Here is a 25,858-nt window from a genome sequence, read left to right as displayed (position 1 = left end):
CTGGCTCATATGAGGTTGATCTCGCCAGCAAGTAGAATCACAGGTACAATTGGTCAGAGACACGTTTGACCACCTGGGCATTATTCTGAACATCAGCAAGTCTGTCCTCACCCCAACAAAAGCAATAGAGTTCATTGAGGCAGTCCTGGATGCAAACTGGGCAAGAGTGTTCCTCCCAGAGGCCTGTCATCTAGCCCTCATGCAGGTGATCAATGGCCTTTCCAACTTTCCCACCACCACGGCGAGACAGTACCTCAAGTTGCTGGGTCACATGGCATTCTGCACCGATGTGGTGCAACATGCCAGGTTGCGGCTCAGGCCCCTGAAGGCATGGCTCACGTCTGTGTATCACCCGGGCCGCAACAGTCCGGACATGGTGCTGACCGTCCCAAAGCATATCCTCAATTCCCTGCGCTGGTGGCTGGACCTCCTCTTGGTAAACGCCAGGGTACCGTTCCACCCTCCAGCCAACCCTGACATTAGTAACGGAAGTGTCAGCACTCAGCTGGGGAGCGCATCTCGGAAGCATGACTACGCAAGGCCTGTGGCAAGTAGAGGAATTAGCCCTGCATATCAACACCAAAGAGCTCAGGGTAATTTGCCTTGCGTGCCAAGTGTTCCAGTCATACTTGCAGGGCCACTTTGTAGCGGTGTTGATGGACAATACCACGGCTATATTTTATATAAACAAGCAAAGCGGAGCCCGGTCGCCTTCTCTCTGCCAGGAAGCCCTCCTACTACGGGAGTTTTGTAGCATAAAACACATTCTAAGCATATTTCCATAGAGACTTGTGGGAGGTACCATCACATATATATAAATATATATTCAGAAAATTTTCCAAAACACTCCACTGCACACATCTCTCGCCATTGCAAGAGAAGACAAGAACAATGACAATATTGACAATCATGTCAAGATGGACAACGTCTGTGTATTAGTCGATATTTTGAAGAGGTTAGGGGCTCCTTGGCAAGAGAAATCTGATTTAGCCTCTTCATCACAAAGAGCAGATTGAAAATATATCTGAAAATATATGGTCATTGATAGGAGTTGGCTTTCTGAGCAACTATGGCTGGCAGATCCTGGCACACTCACCAGTGAACTCCAGTTTTTGTCATGTTGTGACATTTCAATTTAGTATTGTAGTCAAAGAGCTTGGACTCTGATGTGCAAAGAAATATATGTTAACTTAATCTGTGATCCCTTCCTCATTCACAAACATGCAGATTTGCAGCCTCTTAGTAAAACCACTTGCAATTTTTCATGCACAGTAAAAAAATAGACTAAAGTAATTTTACCATATCTTAAAATAGTATAAAACTGGTGGGTTATATTAGTCTCACAAGAATATGGGGCCTCGTGTTGTCCTCACATACATTTACGATAATTATGGCTTCAGTGGAATTTCTTCTGCTTCACGCTGGTGAAACTCAGAGCAGAAACACGCCTAGAGTGTTCCTATTGAAAACTGGTGACAGTGTGAGGAATGAGATCACTGAGCACTTTATACCAATACTTTTGCACCAATATTGTAACATTTGCTTGGGAACAAACAGTCCCTAGTTTAAAATATAACTAGCCATGAACAATTATTCTAGCCAGATCCTCAGCTAGTATAAATTGCAATGAAATTCCATCAGCTGAAATAACCTGAGGATCTGGGTCCATCCTCTCTTAGACAGCAGCACATACCAGGACATTAATGTAATTATTACTATCATTCTTATGATAAATATATTTATGGCACATAAAGGCACTCAAATGGTAGAAGTCCAGTAACAATTATGGATGAACATTTGGTAACCGCAGGTGAAATGGTAACTTGGAAATGTATTGTTTTCATTTGTACTTGTCTGGCCATTATGAAATGAGTGGTGCCATACATCAGGATTCTAACTCCACAGGACTACAGATTCTCTTAATTTCAGTACATATGTAGGAAAAGGTCCTGTATCTCATTTTTACCCATTTTGTTAACAGCTTCTAAATAGAATAATAGAATCATGGAATAGTAAGACTGGAAGGGACCTTGAGAGGTCTTTTAGTTCAGTCTCCTTCACTCAAGGCAGGACTAAGTATTATCTAGACCACCCTTGACAGGTGTTTGTCTAATGTAACTCTCCAGTGATGGAGATACCAAATCCTCCATAGGCAAACTATTCCAGTGCTTAACTACTCTGACAGTTAGGAAGCTTTTTCTAATGTTCAACCTTAACCACCCTTGCAGCAATTTAAGCTTTTTATCCTATCCTCAGAGGTTAAAGAGAACAATTGTTTCCCTCCTCCATGCAACAACCTTTCATGTCCCCGACCCCAGTCTTTTCTTCTCCAAACAAATCCAATTTTTTCAATCTTCCCTAATAGGTCATGTTTTCTAGACTTTGATCATTTTTGTTGCACTTCTCTAGACTTTCTCCAATTTGTCCTCATCTTTTCTGAAATGTGGCACCCAGAACTGGACACAGTACTCCAACTGAAGCCTAATCAATGTGGAGAGGAACAGAAGAATTACTTCTCGTGTCTTATAGACTAACAGACGTATTGAAGCATAAGCTTTTGTGGGTGAATATCCACTGCGTCAGGCGCATGCATCTGATGAAGTGGGTATTCACCCACGAAAGCTTATGCTTCAATACGTCTGTTAGTCTATAAGGTGCCACAGGACTCTTTGTTGCTTTTTACAGATCCAGACTAACACGGCTACCCCTCTGATACTACTTGTGTCTTGCTTACAACACTCCTGCTAATACATCCCAGAATTATGTTTGCTTTCTTTGCAACAGTGTTACACTGATTCATATTTAGCTATGACCCCTCCCCCCGATCTCTTGCCACAGTATTCCTTCCTAGGCAGTCATTTCCCATTTTGTATGTGTGCAACTGATTGTTCCTTCCTAAGTGGAGTACTTTGAATTTGTCCTTATTGAATTTCATCCTATTTACTTCTGACCATTTCTCCAGTTTGTCCAGATAATTTTGAATCTTAATACTATCCTCCAAAGCACTTGCAAGCTCACCCAGCTTGGTACTGTCTGCAAACTTTAGAAGTGTACTCTCTATGCCATTGTCTAAATTATTGATGAATATATTGAACAGAACTGGACTTAGAACTGATCCCTGCAGGACCCCACTCATTATGCCCTTCCAGCTTGACTGTGAACCACTGATACCTACTCTCTGGAAATGGTTTTCCAACCACTTTTGCACCAACCTTATAGTAGCTCCATCTAGGTTATATTTCCTTAGTTTGTTTATGAGAAGGTCATGTGAGACAGTATCAAAAGCCTTAATAAAGTCAAGATATACCACATCTACCGCTCCACCACCACCCCATGCACAAGGCTTATTACCCTGTCAAAGAAAGCTATTAAGTTGGTTTGACACGATTTGTTCTTGACAAATATGGAAAGAACAGTTTGTTCCATTTGTTCCCTGGTTGTTTCTGTTTTTCATTTCAGGTGGAAAAGTTACAAGTGCTCAATCCACTTTACATGCTCTCTCTACTTCCTCATCATCTGTAACATTGCTCTTGGCACTGATGGTCCCTTCCACCTCATGGTGAAGACTGCAGACCTTTTTTTTTCATTGTTTGTTTGCTTTAGCTTGATAACACCAATGGATGGAGCTTTATGTTCATGGAGAAGCTGGAACCCTAAGCAAATGCCTAAAGACCCATAGAAATACACATGGTGCCCTTAGAGGAGTGTTGGAAAAATGATAAATGATTCATCAGGTTTTCTCTTCAGTTTTTGTAGATGTCCTCTGTTTGTGGAGGGGACACTTACTGGCCCAACAGAAATATGCAGATTGTATGTAATAAACTTTTGTACGCAAATGTAATTTCTGTCAAATGTACTTTACTTTTTCAGTATGTTTAACTTTGGTGATCCACAGTTGTGTGCCATTAGTTGTTTAAATAGTGGTGTCTAGTACAGTACATTGGTTTTGTTTGGGATTTTTTTTTTTAATGAGTGAAGTTTGATAAGGACTTTGAATCTAGTGCTTTCGTTGCTTCCCCTAAGGCTGTCTGCTCACAGTGACAAGGGAGTAGGAGAGAAGAAAAAGTTCAGTTATATGGCCCACTGGATAAGTACAGTAAATATTTTCTAGAAAAATGTATGAATACATATTGAATTAGCAAAATTTGTCAATCTGATATTTTGAAAGCACTCCCAAGAAAGAGAACAAAGCAGAGAAGAAGCCATTAATTTTATTGCAAGGTAAACTGGAAGTGACTGAACACAAACATAAAAGGAAGCAAATGCTATTGTTTTTCATCAAATGTATAATATAACTGCAGAGGAGGTAAATGTTTATTTTTAATAGAAAAATAAATAATCTAAATTCATTAACAGTGCATATAGCAGTTAAACCACCATTGGGCATTTAATCATAGCATACAGTATTTGCTAAATGAGCAAATAAAAGGAATGCAAGGAGACAAATTTGCTTTTTTTTCTGTCAGTCTTAGATCTTATTTTTTTAGTCCATTTTTGTATGGTACTGTACTTTCTATATTTGGTAATTAAGGTAAAGCTGAAGTATATAAGAATGCATATCATGGAGAGACCATAATATTTCATGGACTGTAGTCATGCAAACATGCAGAGTTCAGTTAGAATATGTTTTGTGGAATGTTGTGTTCCAAATGACACTTGGGTAAATAAGAATGATCAAGCAAGATTTCCAGTTGGCAAAGCTACTGGACATCCTTCTAGAGCTCACCAGATAGAGACTGATTTTATAGGGACTGTGTGCTAACATCTTTAATCCCAGCCATTCTTCTGCTGTGTCAGTCTTTTCTCCATTCTGTAATCAGTTAGGAGTCCCCATTCTAGCTCTAAAGGCCTTTCCTCATATTGGTACCTAAGCCCAAATGACCCCTAGTGTATATGGTGTGTGTGTGGGTTTGTACAGTGTGGAGTGTGTGATGTTCTCAGCGTGGGGACTTTTTACTACCGTGTTTGTAGGGACTGTGCCCAGGATGAACTTTAACTTGTTTGCGGTAATCTAGTGTGTTGTGCTCAAATCATTTTATCAGGAAAGTCCTGGTAGCATAACTGTTATAGCTGATTCTCTAACTCTTTTCATAGAGATCTAACTCAGGCACTGGGTTCTCTAACAAAAATTCTATCACTTTTCTTGCTTGTCAGCACATTCCAAATGTGCTATATCTTCCCCTTTAAAATAACAGCCAGGGAAGCAGCATAGCAGAGCAGATACTCAATAGTTGTACAAAACTGAATGGAAGATAGATTTTCATTTTTTATCTTTTTGAACATTTTACAAAAATATTTTTTTTCAAAATCTGTTAGAATCATTTTCTTTGTTACCCACTGAGAATTTTAAAGGTTCTATTCAGATCACCTCAGAACCAGGTTTTAAATCTTCTTAGTCACCATATTGCTAGGAGAGCAATGATAAGACAGTTATCTGAGAACCAGAAATTTTGAGATAGAAGACAAGAAAAGGACTTCCTTGAACAACTTCTTCTGAAATAAGTGTTTGTGGTCAAAGGGGGGGGGTGGGATAGATTGCATGCAGTGCACATTGGCTTTTCTGCCGTTGCTGATAGAGCAAGTTGAAACAAAGCAAATGCCTGCTATGGGTTGCAAAACAGAAGCATTTCCATTATGCAAGAGAGCTTGCATGACCAAGCTCATGTTTCTAAAGAAAAATCAGCATCAATAATGAACCAGAGGGCAAAATTTTTGCATTCTAAAATTAGTTAAATGTAATTCCCTCTGACTGTACACCAGTGCAGTTCAATCAGGGGTATTCATAATCAAAGGGGTTACAGTCACCATTGGTGACATTCTAGTCACACAAATTTCTGAATACACTAAGTGGATATGGTTGACAGGTATCAAAGTCTAATGTGGATAAATAGATATAAGTACATCTACTTATATCTAGACCAGTAGCATCAAAATAGTGGTGGAAACATGGAACACACCTTCATGTCATGTAATTGTATTGCAGGGACACAAGGGGACATGTTTTATACTCAACATGAACAGAATATGTATTTTGCATCTTAAATATATTAATAAACATGTTTTAAATGTTTAAGTATCTATGTATTACATATTTGTTATTTGCAGAAGGCAATGTGTCCTTATGACTCATTAATTTTTAGCTGCGAAAAGAGTTTTCTTTTTTTTCTTTCTTGAATGAGCTTGTAACAGGGCAGTCACTAAAAAGACTGTATTTTTGTATAACATCGCAAGAGCTGTTTTGAAAATAAAATAAAAAAATTAATCAAAGACATTTTGTTTGCAGCCCAGAACAAAGTTACTGTCATGGCCCATCTCAAAACGTTAGCTATATTGTATACAATGTGTACATATATTATATATAATGGTATATACTATGTGAAAGACACAGTAAAAATAATAGTTCCTGTGTACTGTTCTTGTAACATTAGACCTTTTTAATAAAAAATTCTCTTTTTATTGACTTTTATCCTATGTCCTGTCAGCCTCTGAATAATATTTATTCAGGATAGAATGCCCGTAATATTGTGGATTCTAACAAGGACAGTCACTTGCTTCCCATGTCTTTCAAGAAGAAAATAGGAATCAACAGTAGTGCATCTAGAAAATCTGACCAATAAAATCAAAAGATTTTTTGATATGGTGCCTTTATCATTTCAAGCAAATGTTAATTTCTCCTGGGATTGTAACTTCTGTATTTAAATACAAGAAAATACATGTAAAGCTACATCAAAAACCCAAACAAGTAAAGTAACAGCTGTACCTACCAAACAGTATAAAAAGAATTTGTACTGGAAATTAGATTGTCTGAGACACAGTTTTTCTCTTTTTTTACTCATGAAAAAGAGAGAAGTTATAAGGAAGCCACCAAACGGGATTCCAACAATATTGAGACATGAAACATTTTTGGATATCTTTGGCATGTACATCAAGCTTTGAGGTGTCACAAGTATCCCCTTAGGCACACAGGCACAGAGGTGTCTCAATCTTTTCATGTTGCGTTGAAGAGCCCACTTGTTTTGTCTTACACTTGAAACATTGTGTGAAAAAAGCACAAGAAAAAGTTTTCTTTTTAAATTGCCTTTTATTGAAAAAAATGTAATTATGAAAGACCTCAAGTGCTTCTGTACAATTATAGCATGTCCTTTGCCTTTTGATCATTTGATTTAGGTTTGTTTTTAATTAACTTCAATCATTGCTTTAGGAATAGGCTTGGCAGAATTTGATTTTTATTTTTTATAAATTTCAACATCTATCGTCTATTTTTAAGCCTTTTTTTCAGTTTTTATTGATTTACATCTTCACACTTGCAGGAAATTGGGGCAGTGTGGACAATCATCCTTTAATGACAGTAGAGATTGAGATTCAAAAAGTTAAAACTTTATAACTGTTAAAATAAATAAAACAAATATCCTTAAATCAAGCAAAGTTTTTATTACTTTGCCTCTCTGTAAATTTCAATTATGATTTGTTGGTTTGTGTGTGTGTAGTGAATTTGACATTTTAGCTACATTTACCAATACAAATCTAATCCTTCCAAGCCTATTTATGAAATACATATTGATAAGGGTACATGATTTTGCAGCATGATAATAAATCAAAAAAACCATTCTGGAAATAAAAATAGATTCCTACAGCCACCATTTGAACTGAAATTTCAATTGCAAAATGGCTGTTGCTTAAATAGCATATTATATAAGGACTGCCATTAAATTAGCTATGAATGTCACAGAAAGCTGTAAAGACCTGTTTGTGCTGATATGGGTAACAGCACACATTGAAAATCCATAACCTAGCAGAACTTCTATCAAACTGAAATCCACTCTTGCCTTTCTATGGCTATCATCGTAACTCTTCTGAAAATGAAAGACAGTTTCCTTCTTAATTACGTCCTACATTTTGGAGCAAAACAATGTCAGTAATGAGAGAACAGGAATAGTGTTGCAATACAGCAGGATAACTGGCTTCAAGCTGTTATGTACATCCTCCCCAAGTTTATTCTCTCTGCCTGCTAGCATGAAACTGCTTTGGATATGGAGGTCCTGAGCCTGCTGTCACTGATGAGTTTTCTATTGATTTCAATGGGATCAGGATTGTGCCACTGGTGTGTGTGTGTATTTTGTAATATGTTAACTGAGCCAAAGATGGCATCTGAAATAAATGCTGGCTAGTCCTGGACTGGAAAACGTTCTCAGGAAAAGCTACTTGCTTGTAACTGCAGCATTCTTAGTGCAACTCCTTAGCAGAGGGTTTTCACTTCTTAAACAGATTGGCTTAGTTGATTAGCTGAGTGGCTGCTGATCTTTCCTATCTCTTTCTCTGATGATTGGTCCTTAGCAGAGCAATCCACTGACAATGCATTTTTCAAGGTTCTCTCTTCTCTGTCACCATAGGAGGTCAGCTTTACTTAATTATCTTTTTTAAGTTATTTATTTGTCTGGTTGAAGAGAAGATTTTCTTTGGCAACTTTTGACCCCAAACTCCCTGATTTTAAATCCTAATGACCTAAAAACATAGAGCAGTCTTTTAAACTTTAAAAGACCCACTTCTCAAGATGAATTGCAAAGGCAAGCAAGATACACATGATCAGGAATGCAAGTGCTTAGCATTCATACAGAATTTATAATAGTAAATTGAATCTGTTGCCTCTCAAGAGTAGAAAACATGTCAATATAAAGACATTGAAAGTTTTTGAAGCATATCTGGGTCAAAGCTTTAGCAAATGCCATTCTAATGTTGACCTCATGGTTGGCCGAGCAAGCGTTTCCATTTTATAATGACACCATTTCTTATCTGCTACAAAGGGAACTTTTCAAGATAGTGAGATTAAATAGCACTTTCTGGTCTCCTTTTAAAAATCTACCATGATATTGATACAGAAATATTGCCCCAAATCAATCCCTTATTTTTGTGTAACACACACATCCAAATCCATCCTTATTTTGGAAAGCCATCTTGGATGGTGACAGCATTTTATATTTATACATGTTGAGAATGAAAATCTTCACGCGTGCTTTAGCTGTGAAATGAGTGCCCACTCTTCTGCATCCATTTCATTATAAAACGCATAAGCTGTCAGTTGGATTCATTATTTTCCTTTTAGTTTTGAAATATAAGAGTTCAAGTGTTGGAGACACAAGTGAGCCCTGGAGGAAGCTATCACAGATCATGCTGTTTTATTTTAACATGAAAAGTAAAGAGGTAGAGTTTGCTGATTATATTAAATTTGTTTTTGTTTAAAAAAAACCCTGAAGATTTGGGTGAAAAGTACAAGTGAATTTAAAAGTTTTGGAGGGGCTGGACATAGAATCACAGAGTTCAAGGCCAGAAAGGACCACCAGAGACACTAGTCTGAACTCCTGTATATCACAGGCCACTAATATCACCCAGCGCTTGCACACGAAACTCAACAATTGAAATTAGACCATAAGATTACAATGCTCAAGAGACTTAACTCTTATATATCACAGAGACTTGAAGGGACAGATGTGCACCAATGCCTGAGGCCCCTGCAATGGCAGGGAATTGATTAAGTGACATCACAAGGAATGCTGAATAAGTGATAGATACAATGTACATTGGCAAAGGTAATAAACTTCCCCGATATGTTGATGAGGCAAAAACTGCAAGTGCTTCTCAGGAAGAAGACTATAGTTGAAATCCTGGACCTAGTGATATCAATGGGAGTTTTACCATTCTCTTTCATTGGGCCAGGATTCAACCCTATGAATCAACATAGCCAGCCCAATGAAGAGGTAAACCTGGTGTGAAGTAGCAAAGCAGACTGCAAGTATGGTGAGTGGGAGTACTAAAAAAATGATAGGAAATACAGAAAGGTGCAATGATATTACAGCTTGTGATAGCATGCTCTTATCTGCAATACTCGTCTTGATCAATCACTGCTTTACTCCAGTTTTACAATGGAGTTATGCCATTTGATTTCACTGCTGTTATACTGGGATAAAACTGCTGTAATGCAGTGGTGAACTGAGTCCACTATTGTGTCTCACAAAATATTACTACCAAAGTTAATTCAAATGGGCTAAGATATGAACAGCGTCCTGTGCACAGAAAAATAGCGGCGATCCCATCAACAAAGGGCCAAAAAACATGACAGGAGGCTTTATACTGAATTGTGAGCAGGTGCTTAGCGAGATATCACAGGGATCATTGCATATGTCCAGTCTTAATTATTATCTTCTTTAATAATCTAGAAGGAGGAGCAAAGTGAACATTGTTTGCATATTACACTTAAAAGGGAGTCTTGGTGAATCCTAGTTAGCACAGAGGAACAATACAATGAGCCTAGGGAGCAGAACAACAGAAGGGCTCAGTGAATGCAGGCAAGGGTAGAATAACCCTTAGACATTAGAATAATAATGTAAGGATGAAGCTACCACCACAGGAGGCCTGTCTTCAATCAGGAGGCCTGTCTTCCAGCAAAGTCCACACCACCACATAACTGACAGGGTCAACAACAGACACCCAGCCATCAAGTCATCCGCAAGCAGGTACGGCCTGCCACAAGCTGGCATCTCGCCCGAGCATGCACTGAGGCACCTCAGCTTAGCAGGTAACAGGGAATGTAGCTAATGAGATGGTTTGCACTTCATTGCAAGTTAGCTTTATTTTGTTAGTGATGTCATAGAAAACACTGCTCACCCCCATTTTATTGTTATGCAGGAAGGTGTGTGGGCCCACAATACTGCACCAGTCCTGTGAGCAGTGAAGATGTTTTACAGTTTCTCTTAATTCATGTACAATGCCACCACTGCTCACTGGGCTGCTCATGAAGGATTTGTTATCAGTCATACAGGTGTGTTGGGTTGTTATTTCTCAGTACTTTTTCTGTTTTGTTTTGTTTTGTTTTCAAAAGTCTCTCTCTCTCTCTCTGTCAGGGACACAGTGCTTTGCACCCCAGTGGCTGTCAGGCTTGTAGTGAAGCTACCTTCATATAAACTGACAGAATGACCTCCTATCTCTTTGCCAGTCAGAACTAATGGAGTCAGGTTCTCTCCTCTTTCCCTTACAGGCCTGGCATTGGCTGCAGGTATTGTGGGGTGGGGCTAGCTAGCAGGGGTGCTGGAACAATTTTTATAGTGGGGGGTGCTGAAAGTGGAAACTATGCATTTGGCTATTACTACTTCAAGCCAAGGGGTGCTGCTAAATCCCCACTCCAACACTCTGAATTTCATCACCCCGCTAACTGGATCCATAGGCTCTCTTTAACCCCTTTTCTGCTGGCGTGCCATTTCATGACATATCACACATCCTCCCCGCTTAAGACCCCATTTAGAGTACATCCCTCCCCCATCAGCGTTCCTCCATCTGATGAAAATAAATTCACATTTAGGTGGGCTCTTCCAGCCCAGTGTTGGTATAGAAGGAGAAAGGCTGGAGAGACAACTACTACCTCATAATTCAGAAGTTAGCTTCCTTGATGGCATGAAGCCATCAAAGAGGAGTATGGTCTATGACTAAGGTGAAATGACCGTGTCAATGCCAACGCCTCCTTTTCAGTTAAGGAATAAGACCTCTCCCTTGGGAATAGCTTCCAGCTAATGAACAGATGGCATGCTTGTCGTCTTCCACTACCTGGGATAAAACAACTCCTAATCCCACATCTGAGGCATTGGTCTGTAACAGGAATTCTTTGGTGAAGTTGGGGCTATATACGACCAGTTCTTGGCAGAGCTGGGCCTTCAGTTTGAAGAGCTTCTTCACAAGCCTTGGTCCACTGGATCATTCTTGGGCTATTATTGTTGAGGAGACCTGTAAAAAGGGCTGTAAGGTCAAGAATCCAGGAATAAACTATTGGTAGTACCCTGCCAGGCCTAAAAAACAGTGTACCTGTTTCATCAGGGAGGGTGTGGGACATGTCTGGAGGACCTGTACCTTACCCACAAAGGTCAACCATACCATTTCCCAAAGCATACCCAAGCCAAGTTGTCTCATTCTTGCCCAGGTAACATTGTAGGGTTTGCTATCCTTTGAGAGACTGTAATACAGCAGTTTCATATTTTAGGTGGTCTTGACAGCTTTGACTCTAGATTACAACATCATCGAGGTATGCAGCAGCATAGCCATTATGGGGGGCAAAGGATATGGGCCATCAGTTATTGGAACATGGCTGAGGCCCCATGTAACCTGAAAGGCATTGTACAGAACTGGAAGATGCCAAAGAGGGTGGAAAAGGACATTTTTTCCCAGGATTCAGGTGTGAAGGAGACAGGGGCAACAAAGGGGTGGGACCAAGGATTTTGCCAAAAATACCTTTATATAATGTGGATAAATAATGTCAATAATAAAGTATTTGCCTTATTGAAGCTGGTAATGCCTGTTATTGTGAGCATTGGCAAATCTGTCAACTCTCTTCCAATCAAGAGACTTTGCCAACAATTTTTCAATAGCAATGACAGCCAAGGCCCTTAACTGGTCACTTGTCATGCAGTTCCTCAGGTAATCTATCATCTAGACATGAGAAAGTTTTTTCACATGGAGCACTTGATGGAGTCATACTCATCCCAATCACACTTCATTTATGCAGTTCATGGAAGGCAAGTTTGTATTTATTAAAAAAAAAATAGCAGCTGCAGCAAACTGTCAGACTTGGGCTGCTGCTCTTCTTCATAGCATTCCATTATTTTTGTCAAGAGTTTTAGCTTGGATGTCACACTGTCTAGATCATTTCTATAGTGTTCTGCAAGTGGTTTTAATTTTAGAAACTCAAGTAAGTTCTCATACTTTGTGTTAAAGCAACTGATACCAACAAGAACACATTTATTTTCAGAAAAATCTTATTGAAGTTCTCGATTTATTTGATCAAGCACTGGCAAAAAGGTGAGTCTCCTTTATCTGAAAGGGGCTGTTCATCACTTGGCATGGTGTCAGTCAAAATGTATTCCTGAAGTTTGTAGGCAACTTTGCTACACAACTGTGTATTCCCTGAACTTCAAGAGCCTTCAAATCATTTTCTATGGTAATGGCTTTTGTAAGAATATAAGAATGGCAATATTGGGTCAGGCCAATGGTCCATCTAGCCCAGTATCTTGTTTCTGGCAGTAGCCACTGCCAGATGTTTCAGAAGGAATTACAAGAACAGGGCAATTTGTTGAGTCAGCCATCACCTGTCATCCAGTCCCTGCTTCTAGCAGTTAGAAATTTAGGGACACCCAGAGCATGGTAGGGTGACCAGATGTCCCGATTTTATAGGGACAGTCCCGATTTTTGGGTCTTGTTCTTATATAGGCTCCTGTTACTCCCCACCCTATCCCGATTTTTCACATTTGCTGTCTGGTCACCCTAGAGCATGGGGTTGTTTTAATGACCACTTGGCTAATTGCCATTTTTGGACCTATCCTCCATGAACTTATCTAGTTTTTTTTTAACCCAGTTATACTTTTGGCCTTCACAACATCCCCTGACAATGACTTCCCCAGGTTGACTGTGCATTGTGTGAAGTCCTTCCTTACATTTGTTTTGAACATGTTTTGTATTAATTTTATTAGGTGACCCCTGCTTCTTGTGTTATGTGAAGGGGTAAATAACACTTCCCCATTCACTTTCTCCACACCAGTCATGATTTTATAGCCCTCTATTATAAGCCCCCCCTTAGTCATCTCTTTTCAAAGCTGAACAGTCCCTGTCTTTTTAACCTCTCCTCATATGGAAGGTGTTCCATCCACCTAATCATTTTTGTAGCCCTACTCTGTACTTCACTCTGTATTTTATCAAACAACCTCTCATGTTCAGAAATTCATTGATTAGGGTGACCACAGATAAGCATGCTTGAGACAATGCACACTCAACTGCTTGCAAGTAGTCAGATATAACTTTAAGCAGTCAAAGAATGTTTATGAACATGTAAAGGAGGATAATAAAGTCAAAGTCTAATGCCAAACTAAGATCTCCTGTACCCACTGCCCTGTCACCTCTTTACATATAGTACGCCAAACATCACAGGAATGGATGAAATAATATTTTTCAGAGCATTACAAGCAGAAACTTGTCGTGTCCATCAGTGCGTCACAGAGCTTTTTCAATTCCAAGACTTCATTTTTCGGTTGTACTGTCTTTTACATGGTGATGATTTTATGCCTATTAGCTGTTCTAGAAAGAAAAATGCACAATTTCTCCAGGATGGTGAAAAAAATCAGGCTATGTATGTTTCCTTTGCATACATCAACAATAACTAAATTGAGCCTGTGACTGCAGCTGTGAGGAACTTCTTCCCATAAGAAACCTTGCACACCATTAGGATTTCCACTCATAATATTGGCCCCATCATAAGTCTGGGCAATGCAGTTTGTTATATTAATATCCCACCTTGACAATGTGTTCTTCATGTACTGAAAGAAAGATTTTGCATTGAGTGACTCTGCAGGATAGAAATGTAATAATATCTCAACACAACTAACACGTGTTCAACTTTGCAATTGTCTTTAGTTTCAATAGCCATTATGGAGCAAACATTAACCTCTTTCACTTCCCGGCTTATTCCTACAAGTAGCATTTCTGACATAATGTGAGTGATTCCATTCTGTATTGATGAATGGGTTTATTTTTGCATGGTGTGGTCCACTTTCAATTTTCTTTCTTTACACATTAGAGCTCCAGGAAGTTGCCCTTGTCATCACTGCTTACACTCCCATATCTTCCTGTTTGAGCAATCCCCCACACTGCAGTGGGCTGCAGGACATCTGCCACTACTGCAATATACATGTGGTTCTCTTTCACTAAAGCAAACTATACATCAGTAACTTGTGACTGAACTGAAAGACCTTTTGGCTGAATGAGCCCACGCCATTTGCCAGCTCCTGTGATTCTGACCATTTTCATGCTGTCAGAATCTTGCAACCTGCCATAGCTTTTTTTTTCCAGTTGCTATTTCTACAGCAGGGGATGTTGAAAAAACTTACTTATACATGAGAAGCTGTAAGCTGCATTCATTATTTCACTATATTCGACCCATGGATATAAACCAAACCACTCCCTTTTAAATCGTCTTCACCAGTTCTTATATTTCACTTGTGGCTAACACCTTAACTGTGGTTATTTTGGGGCCATCAGATAAATTTGCTCAATATCACTTGGTCCTGGTGGAATCTTGCTCCCTGGGCTTACCATTTTACCAGATGGGTTCTCTTCATTTCCCATTCACAATACCATATTGCCCAGTCATTTCCTTCCACCTCATCTTCATCTGTTGAAGAATCTGATGCTGAATGTTCTGCTTCTGACTGTTCTATGATACAAGCTTTTCTGTCATTATCTACATTACAGCGTTTGGAGGTAATACTACAAAGCATGCTCCTACTGACTTTTCCAAAATTTGGCCTATTTCTGATGATGTGGGTAAATCTTGTTGAATTTCAGCGTACTAACTTTTCTTTGATGTACTTTTTGTTTGCTGAAAAGTTCTGATATTGTCACGGACCATTTGCTTGACATTTTTTTAAATATTTTTTTTAGCTACTTGTATTCAGAAACAGGGGGGACCTCAAAGGCAGAGGCCCAGGCCAGGCCTCTGTCACAGGCTAATGTTTTCAACTAGTCTAGGCCAGACCTCCCAGGCTAGCTTCCTCTTTCTGTCCAAGTCTATGTAGCATGAAGGAGTGGGGTTGGATGGGGTTGCTGCCCATAACCCAAGCCTGCTGGAAAAGAAAATGATGCACGGACTGCACCCCCCTGCACATTGACTTGCCCAGCCCTATCCCTGGCCAGGCAGTTAGGGGCTTTGGCCTGGCTGGGAACAGCCTCCCTCCCAGCTACCTTTGCTGGGGTGGGAACAGGAAGGGAGGGAAGGTGTGAGGGGGATAGGGAGACAGAGAGTGAGTGAATATGTATCTGTGACTGTTCACTGCGGCCACATAATCTTTCGGAATATTTCCAAGCAAGTAAGGCCTTAGGATGGTCCTGGGTTTGAAACTCACTTCTGCTAGCATGTGTCTTGTAGGCTGTACATTTCAGCAGCAGTCTCCCTGCTCTCTGAGGTAAGGAACTACCTGCTTGTATTTCACTGATCACTTCCACAGTCACAGCTCACACACTATCACAAGGAAACAAACTGCCTCCACCACCTCTGCCGCTGTTCTACTTCTTCAGTCAGGTGAGGTAACTGAAGGGGTAGTGGGAAATATTTGGGGGTGATGCCCACTATCTCTTACTACCCCGGGCATCACCTCTTGAGGGGGATCTGTCAATATGCCTTGGTCAGATCCAGGGTGGTAACGTACTCTGCCTCACCTCTTTGGCTGAGGCCTTCATCACCCGGGGTATAGGATATGCATCAACTTTTGATACAGCATTGACTTTCCTTAAAACTACGCAAAAACAGGTGGCACAAATACTATTGGGCTCCTCCAGTGACTAAACAACTCTTTAATTACTCCCAGCTCCAGCATTGATTGGAGATCTTGCTTCACATTTCCCTCAATTTCTGGGAAAGAGGCCAGGGATTTTCTGTGACCCTAAATTCAGGTTCAGTTTGAATAAGGTTGGGTAAAGAATACTGTGGAGAAAGTAGTAGTCAATTCCTGGGCCTCGGCCCTTTGTTTTGGGGTAAGGTTACTTCCAATTTTTAATATCCCCAGCTTTGAGGTCCCAACAGCCTGTGGGTCTAATTCTGAGGCTGGAGGTAGGGGGTCTGTGGTGTCCAGAAATAATCCCAAGAACTCCTTTAATAGCTCCCCAAAATAGTCCTTGTCTTTGCCCGAGATAACAGGCTAGGCAAGGGTTGGGTCTAGACTGATCATCACGTAGTTGTATGCTCACCCACAGCTAGAGTCACTTGAATGCAGGGATAAGATTTTATGTCCCCATGCACAAATTGTAACAGGATGGTGCCCAGGGCTGACACAGGTTTGAGACCACAAAGCTCGGCACCATGGTCTGAGCACCCCTTGAGTTCACAAGCCCCACCACTTCTCCATTCATCTTTATGGGACTGAGCAGCTCTGCAGGTTTTCCGTGTTGGGCTTGGGACCCCAGGGTACAGATTTTCCCAAAGCTACACTCCATATAGGAGCAATCTTGGGACCAGAGCCTAGGGAAGTCACCTGCAGAATGAACATCTTGGTCCTTGCTGTTGTGACTCTGCCCTCCTCTAGGTGTTCAGGAGGTCCTCTATGCACAAGTGCTGGCTTCTAATTTTTTCAACCCCCGCTCAGCCCCAGACCCCACCCTAGCTCCACCTCTTCTCACAAACTCCCACTCCTGCCCCATCTCTTCCTGCCCCCGCTCCACCCCATCCCCACTCCACTCCTTCCTCCAAGACCCCACCCTGCCCCTGCTCTGCACCATCCCCCGAGCATGCCCCATCCCTGCTTCTCCCTCTCCCTCCCTGCACGCTGTTGAAATGCTATTTCGTGGTGTGAAGAGGTGGTGGGAGGGAGGGGGAGGAGCAGGGATGTGACATGCTCAGGGGACAGTGCAGAACAGGGCAGGGAAGAGGTGGGAGAAGTTGATCGGCGGGGGCCACCAGTGGGCAGGAGTAGGGGGAAGGGAGAGGAGCTGGCTGGCTGCCGGTGAGAGCTAAGCACCCATTAATGTTTTTCCGTGGCTGCTGCAGCCCTGGAACACCCACAGAGTTGGCACCTATGCCCCTAAATATGGGATCCCCTAGTTCAGGAACGGGCAATATTCCTTTCTTAAACTCTGGTGGGTTGGCAGTCTCTCAGACTGAGACACAGGTCAATAGCTCCAGACTTTTGATCTGGGGTATCTGTGGGCCCCTTGATCCTTGGGCCCTCCTATGTCTAGGTGATGGGGGAAGTGGACTGAAGCACCTCAAGACATTGGCTTCCACCACCTGGTTTCTCATTCGGTAATGTTGGGCCCTCATTCTAGTGGTTCCCTAATAGGGTGTCGTCATGAGGATACTGGCGACTAATAATTTTCCATGAGATGAATGGCATCCATCATGATTTTGGGACAGTGACATAACACCCAGTCTTTTCTCCCAGGTGATAGTATCTGGATGAACTGTTCGATAGGACCAGCTCAGCCACCTGAGTTCCCATTTTCGTCTCCAGTCTGTGCCATCTCCAGCACAAGTCTCACAAGGCTTTGCTCCAAATGAGTACCACTCATCACGGAAGCATTGCAAGAATGTCTCTTTTAACGTATTCGGAATGGCCACCTTGATGTGTACATACTCTTGGGCCACAAAGGGGTGATAAGCAATTTGCCCCACCCTGGTTAGGTATGGAGCCAACAAAATGGTCCATTGGTCTAGGGGCCACCGGGCTACCCTGGCCACTTGCTTGGAGATTTTGAGGAAGGCCTCAGGATTGTCATCAGCTCCCTTCTAGGTAAGTCCGACAGGGGCAGGGGCCACTGCTGAGTTCAGGCTCACTGGTTCTTCTGTGGCAGATGGCCATAGTATCGTGACTATACCAGCTGCTGTTGTTGTTGCTGCTTTTGGGCTGCTAGATCACACAACAGCTGCTGCTGCTGGTTAGCCCTAAGAAGAATGGACATACTGGGTCAGCCCCATGGTCCATCTAGCACAGTATCCTATCTTCTGGCAATGTCTGGTGCCAGATGCTTCAGGAGAAAGGACAAGAATGGGGCAATTTATCAAGTGATCCTCCCTGTTGTTCTGTCCCAGCTTCTGACTTTCAGAGGTTTAGGGACACACAGAACATAGAGTTACCTCCCTGACCATTTTGGTGAATAGCCATTGACAAACCTATCCTCTGTGAAATGATCTAATTCTTTTTTGAACCCAGTTATACTTTTGGCCTTTACAACATCCCTTGGCAATGACTGTGTGTTGTGGGAAGAAGTACTTCTTTATGTTTGTTTTAAACCTGCTGCTGCTATTAATTTAACTGGGTGGCCTCTGCTTCATGGCATTAGAATATTTTCTGTCTTACTATCTTTTTATTTCCTAATGGTTCCTAATATTGTTAGTTTTTTGACTGCCATTGCACACTAAGTAGATATTTTCAGAGAACTATCAATAATGACTCCATTTAGAACCCATCATTGTGTAAGCATAACTGGGATTATGTTTTCCAATGTGTATTAGTTTGCATTTATCAACATTGAACTTCATCTGCCATTTTGTAGGCCTCTCACCCAGTTTTGTGAGATCCTTTTGTAAATCTTCACAGTCTGCTTTGGACTTATCTTGAGTAATTTCTTTCCAGCTCTGTAACAGGGTAGGCAAAAGGCAGGGTGCACTAGTGGTCAGCATATCTGATTTCCAGCCCCTTGTGGTGGAGGTCCCTGGCTCCAGAACTAAGGTAGGAATCTTCTTGCACTTCTCCACTTGCATCTAGGCTTCCTCCCCTAAGGGGGTATGATGAGGGACCCAGGCCCTCCCTCTCCACTGGGTCCAAGCCCAGGGCCCTGAGTGAAGTAACACTATCAAGGTCCTCCCAGAAGAGAGTCTAAGTCTGCTGACCTGGGCTACTTCCTACCTATATCCCTTGAGTTTGGGAAATGGCTCTTATAGTCCAAACAATCTGTAGTGGCACACCTGGAGCAGCACCTTCTTGTGGACATTTTGCAGCATCTTGCTATGTCCTCAGGTGCCTCTGGGTGCGGGTGGATGTAAAGCTGAAGGGGCCTAGCCCCAGGATATCCTTAACTCCAAATTGTAAAATCCACTTACTGCTAGTGCTACCACTTACTGCTAGGGCAACTTCTCAGCAGCTTCTCTATCTCTCAGTCAGGTATGCGGTGATTGTCCCTGCTGTCAGGTTTGTGGTGAAGTTCCCTTGGTATACATTAGCGGAGCTACTGCCTGGCCCTTAACCAGTCAGCTCTAAACGGAGCCAGGTTCTCTCCTTTTCTTTCCTCTCCGGTCTGGCATTGGCTGCAGGTATATCAGGGCAGAGCTAACAGGATCCATAGGCTCTCTTTAACCCCTTTTCTGCTGGTGTGAGCTTTCTCTGCTACATCACCTGGCCCCACAGTGCTAGGGTGTCTCTATCTAGGCACTACTGGAATGCAAAACGTTTTCCTCTTATTTACGCCTAGTAAGAGACTTTTCTTACCCCAAAAAGCTTAGCCCCTAAACAGGAAGTATTATTCTCATTTTACAGATGGGCAACTGAGACACAGTAGGAATAACTGTGAAGCCCAAGGTAACATAAAATACTGCGGCAGAAACTGAACCCAGAGTTCATAAATCCAGGTCCAGCACCTTTTCCACCATCCCATCCACCTTTCCTGCCTTCATCTGGCCTTCTCAGTATATTGGGTAACACCTGTATCTACTATTTAGATTGTAAATGCTTCAGGGCAGGGACTGTGCTCATTCTGTGTCTTGCCCAGTGCATACATAATAATACTAATTAATAATCCACCTGCTTTATCTGACATTAAACTGAATAATGTAGAAAAAATAAACCCAAAGTTATATTAAGAAGCTTCCTGTTGTCTACCTGCTCACTTCAACTAAATACAAATCCCAGAAGGTAACACAATGCCTAAGGTAACACAAAACAGAGCCAAAACCAAGTATTGCTCATTGAACCTTTTACTAATGAGAACATCACATTTACTGCCAGGCCATCAGAGAATGGAGAAAGTAAAAATGCAGCACTTTTACTTTTTCTTTAATGCTGAAAACACTAAGTGGAATGAGTTTAGCTTAATGCAGACAGAATGCCTGCCGTGATTGATGTAGGTTATAATTTTAAAACCCAGCTTTCAGATTCCAAGTACTAACGTACTCGCCAATTAACAAGAACAACAGTTTGTAGACTAGTTTTTACTTTTTCCATTTAATGAACGAAATCCAATCAACTGCCACGTTAGCGTAAATGAAAAATAACTGATTGCACTAGCAATTAACATAACTTGCCTTCTGGAAAGCTTTTTGATCTGCAGCAGTTTCTTAAGGACTGGTATAAGCCCTCGTGTGCCTTGCATTGAACTCCAGCTTATTCAACTAGGAAGAAATCTTTCCAGCTCTGATCACTGCCGTTCACTTTAAACTGCTATTCATAAGAAAATGGGTCATAGTTGTTGAAAAACTGAATCTTTTTTTCTTTTCTCTAACATAAAATGTATAATCTCTTCACCCCATAAGAACTGAATTCATTTTAAGTTTTCCCAGACTTGTTCCAAATGGTATAATTTAGCCCAACCAGTATCAGTAAAACCGCTACTAACCCAATGTGGAGGTAGCCAATAACCTATGGAACAATGGGCTCTAATCTGGAAGTTTGAAGCTCCATATTCTTTCATTAGGTGAACTACAGGTATAGCAGGTTAATTAAATAGATGAGTGGTCACATGTGAAAAGGTAATATGATATAATTAACACCTTTGAAACAATCTGAAATGAAACTAAAAACCATACAAGTTCTAGGTTTGAAAACTCTCTGTTGAATGATTCTTTTTAGTTCCTCAACTGTCAGTTTCAAATGCAATTCTGCATTTGTGCTGCAACGTGCGTTTCAACTCAGAGAAGTGACTATTTGTTAATGGCATGGTATTAATGATATATCAGCTCCCAATGAGTGTTTGACATTTTCTCTGTAGAAATAAACAGCTCTGAAAAAGCAAGCTGGAAACTCTTTTGCCTTCCACATCACAAACAGAATTGTTGTCAAGTTCCTACCTAACTGCAGAATCTTAGGTCAAAATGTTCAAACAGGTAGCTACAATTAGGCTTCTAAAATCCAATATTGAGGCACCATGGCACATATTCAAAGGTGCTGACCTCCTGCAGTTCCCACCAGTTTCAGACACTGAGCACCTTTGAAAATCAGATGATTTCTAGTTCGGTGCCAGAATATGGATATAGGTGCCTAACTTTAAGCACCCAGGGTTGAAATATTTGGCCTCAGTCATTACAAAGAGGTTGGAAACAAAATGCTAAGTGAATGTGAAAAGAAAATGTAGAAAGCACTCAGAATATGCATAATTATCAAACACACTTGTGATATAGTACCGGTCAGAAAAAATCTGACATCATGTGGCTGTGTCAAAATTTTTCAATTTGATAAAATCAGAATGTTTCATGGAGCCATTTTGTCTAACCGGTGTTCTGACAGAACAAAGATAGACAGAATCCTTCTTGTCAGGCAGGTTTTGAAAACTGTTTTCTACCAGCTCACCAGTACATATCCTTGGCAGTCCCTCTCCCCCTCCTCTGCCCTCCCCTCCGGTCTCCCACTTGACTGCTGGAGAGCCCAGGCTTCCAGGATCCAACTCCAAGGAACCTGCCAGGTGGAGTGCTCTGGAGCCACAGCTCCATTTCCTTTCATGGAATACTCAACATTTTCAGTTTTCATTCCTAATAAGAACAAAACCAAATTTTGAAACCCTCCGCAAACTGGAATTATCTTTATCTGCCTGGTGCTAGGTATAACTGGATTCCAAAGACTATGAGCGTGGCTTCATGAAATTCAACCTTCATGGAAAAAGAAATGGTAGATATTGAGAATTAATAACACAAGCACTACATACCATGGTCTAACTTGTGTTGTAAAGGCTAAGCATAAACCTCTGTAAAGGGGGACAAGATATCTTAGAAAGTTTCAGATGCATCATTGAATTGTAAAGTAATCTTTTGAGGAGTAGTGAATTTGCTAAAAGCACTGCCTTAATCACTCTCTTCTCTGCATGCTCAGCTGAATAACACAATATGGCCCATTTTGCATTCCATAGATATAATTTTGTATTGTAGAGGGCTGCCAAATAGAAAGTGATCACAGTACTCCTCACTGAGCCAGTCTTTTATGGGCTCTAGACTAGTGAAATGCCACCATTTGATTAAAAATATTGTATGTAGTTATCTAAGCAATGACTGTATCCTTGGGTCTGCATCTCCTCTCAACTACACTAGCGCAAATTAAGCATAACACCATTAAGTTCTATAAGTGAAATCCTGTTGTAGCCAATGGGAGTTTTGCCATTGACGTCAATGAGGCCAAGATTCCACTAAATAGATTTTCACTGATTTAAGAGCAGTGTAAGAGAAGAATCCGGATGTATAATTTTACACTGCTATGTCATCTTTCTTTTCTGCTATGTGGGGCCTATATATGCAATCAACTATCATTGATATTGGCATTATTGTTTTTTTCCTCTATCCCTGAACTTTTGTAAAACTATTATTTTTAAGGGTAGTTTGTGGTATTTTTTGTTTTGTTTAAGATGTGATCAATGTGTTTGGATCAGGATGGCTGAGTGCATGTAATTATGATACCTAACTAAGCAAACAGTGTTTAGGGTACACAATGACCTTTTCCAAGTGATTTCCATATATACATGAAGCATAAAGTATGACATGCTGATTCTTTGATGAACCTTATCATAAGGAAAAATTGATCTTTTTGTAGGACAGTTCTAGAGTCTTATGTCAGAACAATGCCCAGGCTATTTAATGCCAAATCAGCATGCATGACAGTTACGTTTCATAATATTTTATTCCACAAAAGCATGGTATAACCCCTGTAAAACTTTAATTATCTTGCTGAGTGTGACAAAATGTATAAGGCAATATAGTCAGCACAATTGAAAAGTATACCTATTCTAATGGCATTCCAGTTATGGGAATTACGTGAAATATTCAAAAAGAAATGGGGGAAAAGATCACTCAAGGGTTTTTGTGTATGTGCATTTTGTTAAGGGCATGAAAAATAGGCCCATTTCACAGAAAATGTCACAAAGGTTTGCAAATTAGCAAGGCCAGGTCCAGATCCAAGTAAAAATCAGCCCATTTTGAGCAATGGTGATTTTTCAAATAAAAAATTGTGCAACCGCCTGACTTTTCCTTAGGTCCATCTTCTAGGCTGACCTTCACATCTCGCGCCCCCAGCCCATGCCCAACTCACTCTGTGCTACGACGGGGTACAGAGACCTCCTGTTCATCTACCCCACCTGCAGCTGGCCCCGCACAGCCCACCCTTGGGTTTAAGTGGAGCAGAGGACATTTTACAGGGCTCCTCACATCAGGGTGAATTTCATTTTCAGAGAGACAAACAGTTTTCTTTTCACCTCAATTAAGCTGTATGGTCAGATTATTCGCATGTTTGTTTTGTGGAGAAAACAGTGTCGTCTGAGATCATGAGGAGAGGAAGGACGGCCTCAAGGTTGAGGCAATGGTTTGGGACTGAGGAGATCTGGATTCTTCTCCTGACTCTGCCACAAACTCCATGTGTAATATGAGACAAGGCACTAGTGCTTGCATCTCAGTTCCTGATCTGTCATATGGGGCTGATACTTCCTCACCTTGCAGGGTTCTTGTGATGATAAACACATTCAGTGTTGTGAGGCACTGAGATACTATGTAAATAATGGCCAGACAAGTAGAGAGAACTATTACAGTAAATCCTAAGATAGAGAGGCTATAAGTTAAATCCTTTCAAAAGTAGCCAAGAAGTACTTCTCCAGAATCCTTAGTGACAGAACAATGCAGCCCAAGAAGCACAAATTAATATTTAATTTTGCATTCTAACCAAGATAGAGTATATTAATATCTATGTAATCCTATCTAGTTAAATACACATATTTTACTTTGTAAAACTTTCTATTTGTCTGGGTCATGGACTGTTGTGCAGAAACTCAGTGACAACATTCAGATTCACTACATCACAGCATCTGTCTCTCTCTCAAGTAGATCAAACGCACCTCCAGGAAGCAATTGTTTGTAATGCACTTTGACATTCTTAAATTAAAAGTGCCATATACATTTATTTATTCATGCAAGCAGGTATTTCTGGGATGTTAATATTCAGCTCCGAAATGGTTGCTCATTATATCTTAGACACTTCCAAATGAGACCTGATTGTAGTTCTGACTTGCTGGATTAGTCATCTCACTTAATTCAGATGTGCTGTCAAACAATATGTGAAATTAAAAAAAAAATAAAAAGATTTCTGTGAATTCCATAGGTTTATGTTTACTGAGAAGTTTCTTTTATTTAGTTTCTCCCACAAACTTTTTTAGTGAAATACACTTTGTATTCAATGTGGCACAAGAATGAGACATCTTCAAACAAGTTTTGCTTTGTAATATTTCAAATGCTACATCTGTGCAACTTTTTCCAATGTTCTTAAAATTATATTTCAGACATACATTTTTGAAAAGCTCAAATTAAACCAGATTAGATAATGTTCCCATTTTAAAATTAAATTTCGTTCTAGATACCCAATATCATGAAATGGATAAATGAATTGCCGTGCTTAAAATTCATCTGACAATTGGGAGGTGGGAGGGGTTAGTTTCATTTGAGGGTGAGAGAGAGTCATGGAAATCACCAAGTTAATTAAAACACTCAATTTTGAAGGAAAAAGAGAGTCATGGGTGGACACATGAGTAGACCCAGGAGACTTGTAGGTCTAATTCTACTCAAAACCTTTTATAAAGTGTGAAAGAATTTTAAGAGGTTTTCATATTTCTACTTCAAAATTATTAGCAACCTAGAAATTGTTTTGCCTACAATTTCAACAGCAAGACCTTATCAGCTGTGAGTGTTAGTTTTACTTGAAACTATTTCTATCATAGGAGTTTCTATAGTGCCCATCACGGTAATAGATTCATAGATTCTAGGGTCAGAAGGGACCAATGTGATCATCTCGTCCGACCCCCTGCACAAAGCAGGCCACAGAACCCTACCCATCCACTTCTATAACAAACCGCTAACCTATGCCTGAGTTATTGAAGTCTTCAAATTGTGGTTTGAAGACCTCAAGCTGCAGAGAATCAACCAGCAAGTGACCCATGCCCCATGCTGCAGGGGAAGGCGAAAAACCTCCAGGGCCTCTGCCAATCTGCCCCGGAGGAAAATTCCTTCCCGACCCCAAATATGGCGATCAGCTAAACCCTGAGCATGTGGGCAAGACTCACCAGCCAGCACTCAGGAAAGAATTCTCTGCAGTAACTCAGATCCCAT

General features: G+C 40.8%; 1 protein-coding gene across 5 annotated transcripts in view; it reads left to right on the top strand.

The window, feature by feature from the left end:
* CNTN5 (contactin 5) overlaps positions 1–6,718 on the top strand; it is a 1,071,723-nt gene extending 1,065,005 nt beyond the window's left edge. For all 5 annotated transcript variants that reach the window (XM_050940444.1, XM_050940408.1, XM_050940418.1 and 2 more), the window contains one exon: positions 3,460–6,718. In XM_050940444.1, coding sequence (XP_050796401.1) covers positions 3,460–3,563 — 104 coding nt within the window. In that variant the 3' untranslated portion in view covers positions 3,564–6,718. The remainder of the gene's footprint in view (positions 1–3,459) is intronic.
* The last annotated feature ends 19,140 nt before the right edge of the window (positions 6,719–25,858 follow it).

Source organism: Gopherus flavomarginatus, chromosome 1 (assembly GCF_025201925.1).
Source record: "Gopherus flavomarginatus isolate rGopFla2 chromosome 1, rGopFla2.mat.asm, whole genome shotgun sequence".
Lineage (NCBI taxonomy): Eukaryota > Metazoa > Chordata > Testudines > Testudinidae > Gopherus > Gopherus flavomarginatus.
Note: the sequence above shows the minus strand (reverse complement) of the source record. Positions and strands in the feature narration are given on the sequence as shown.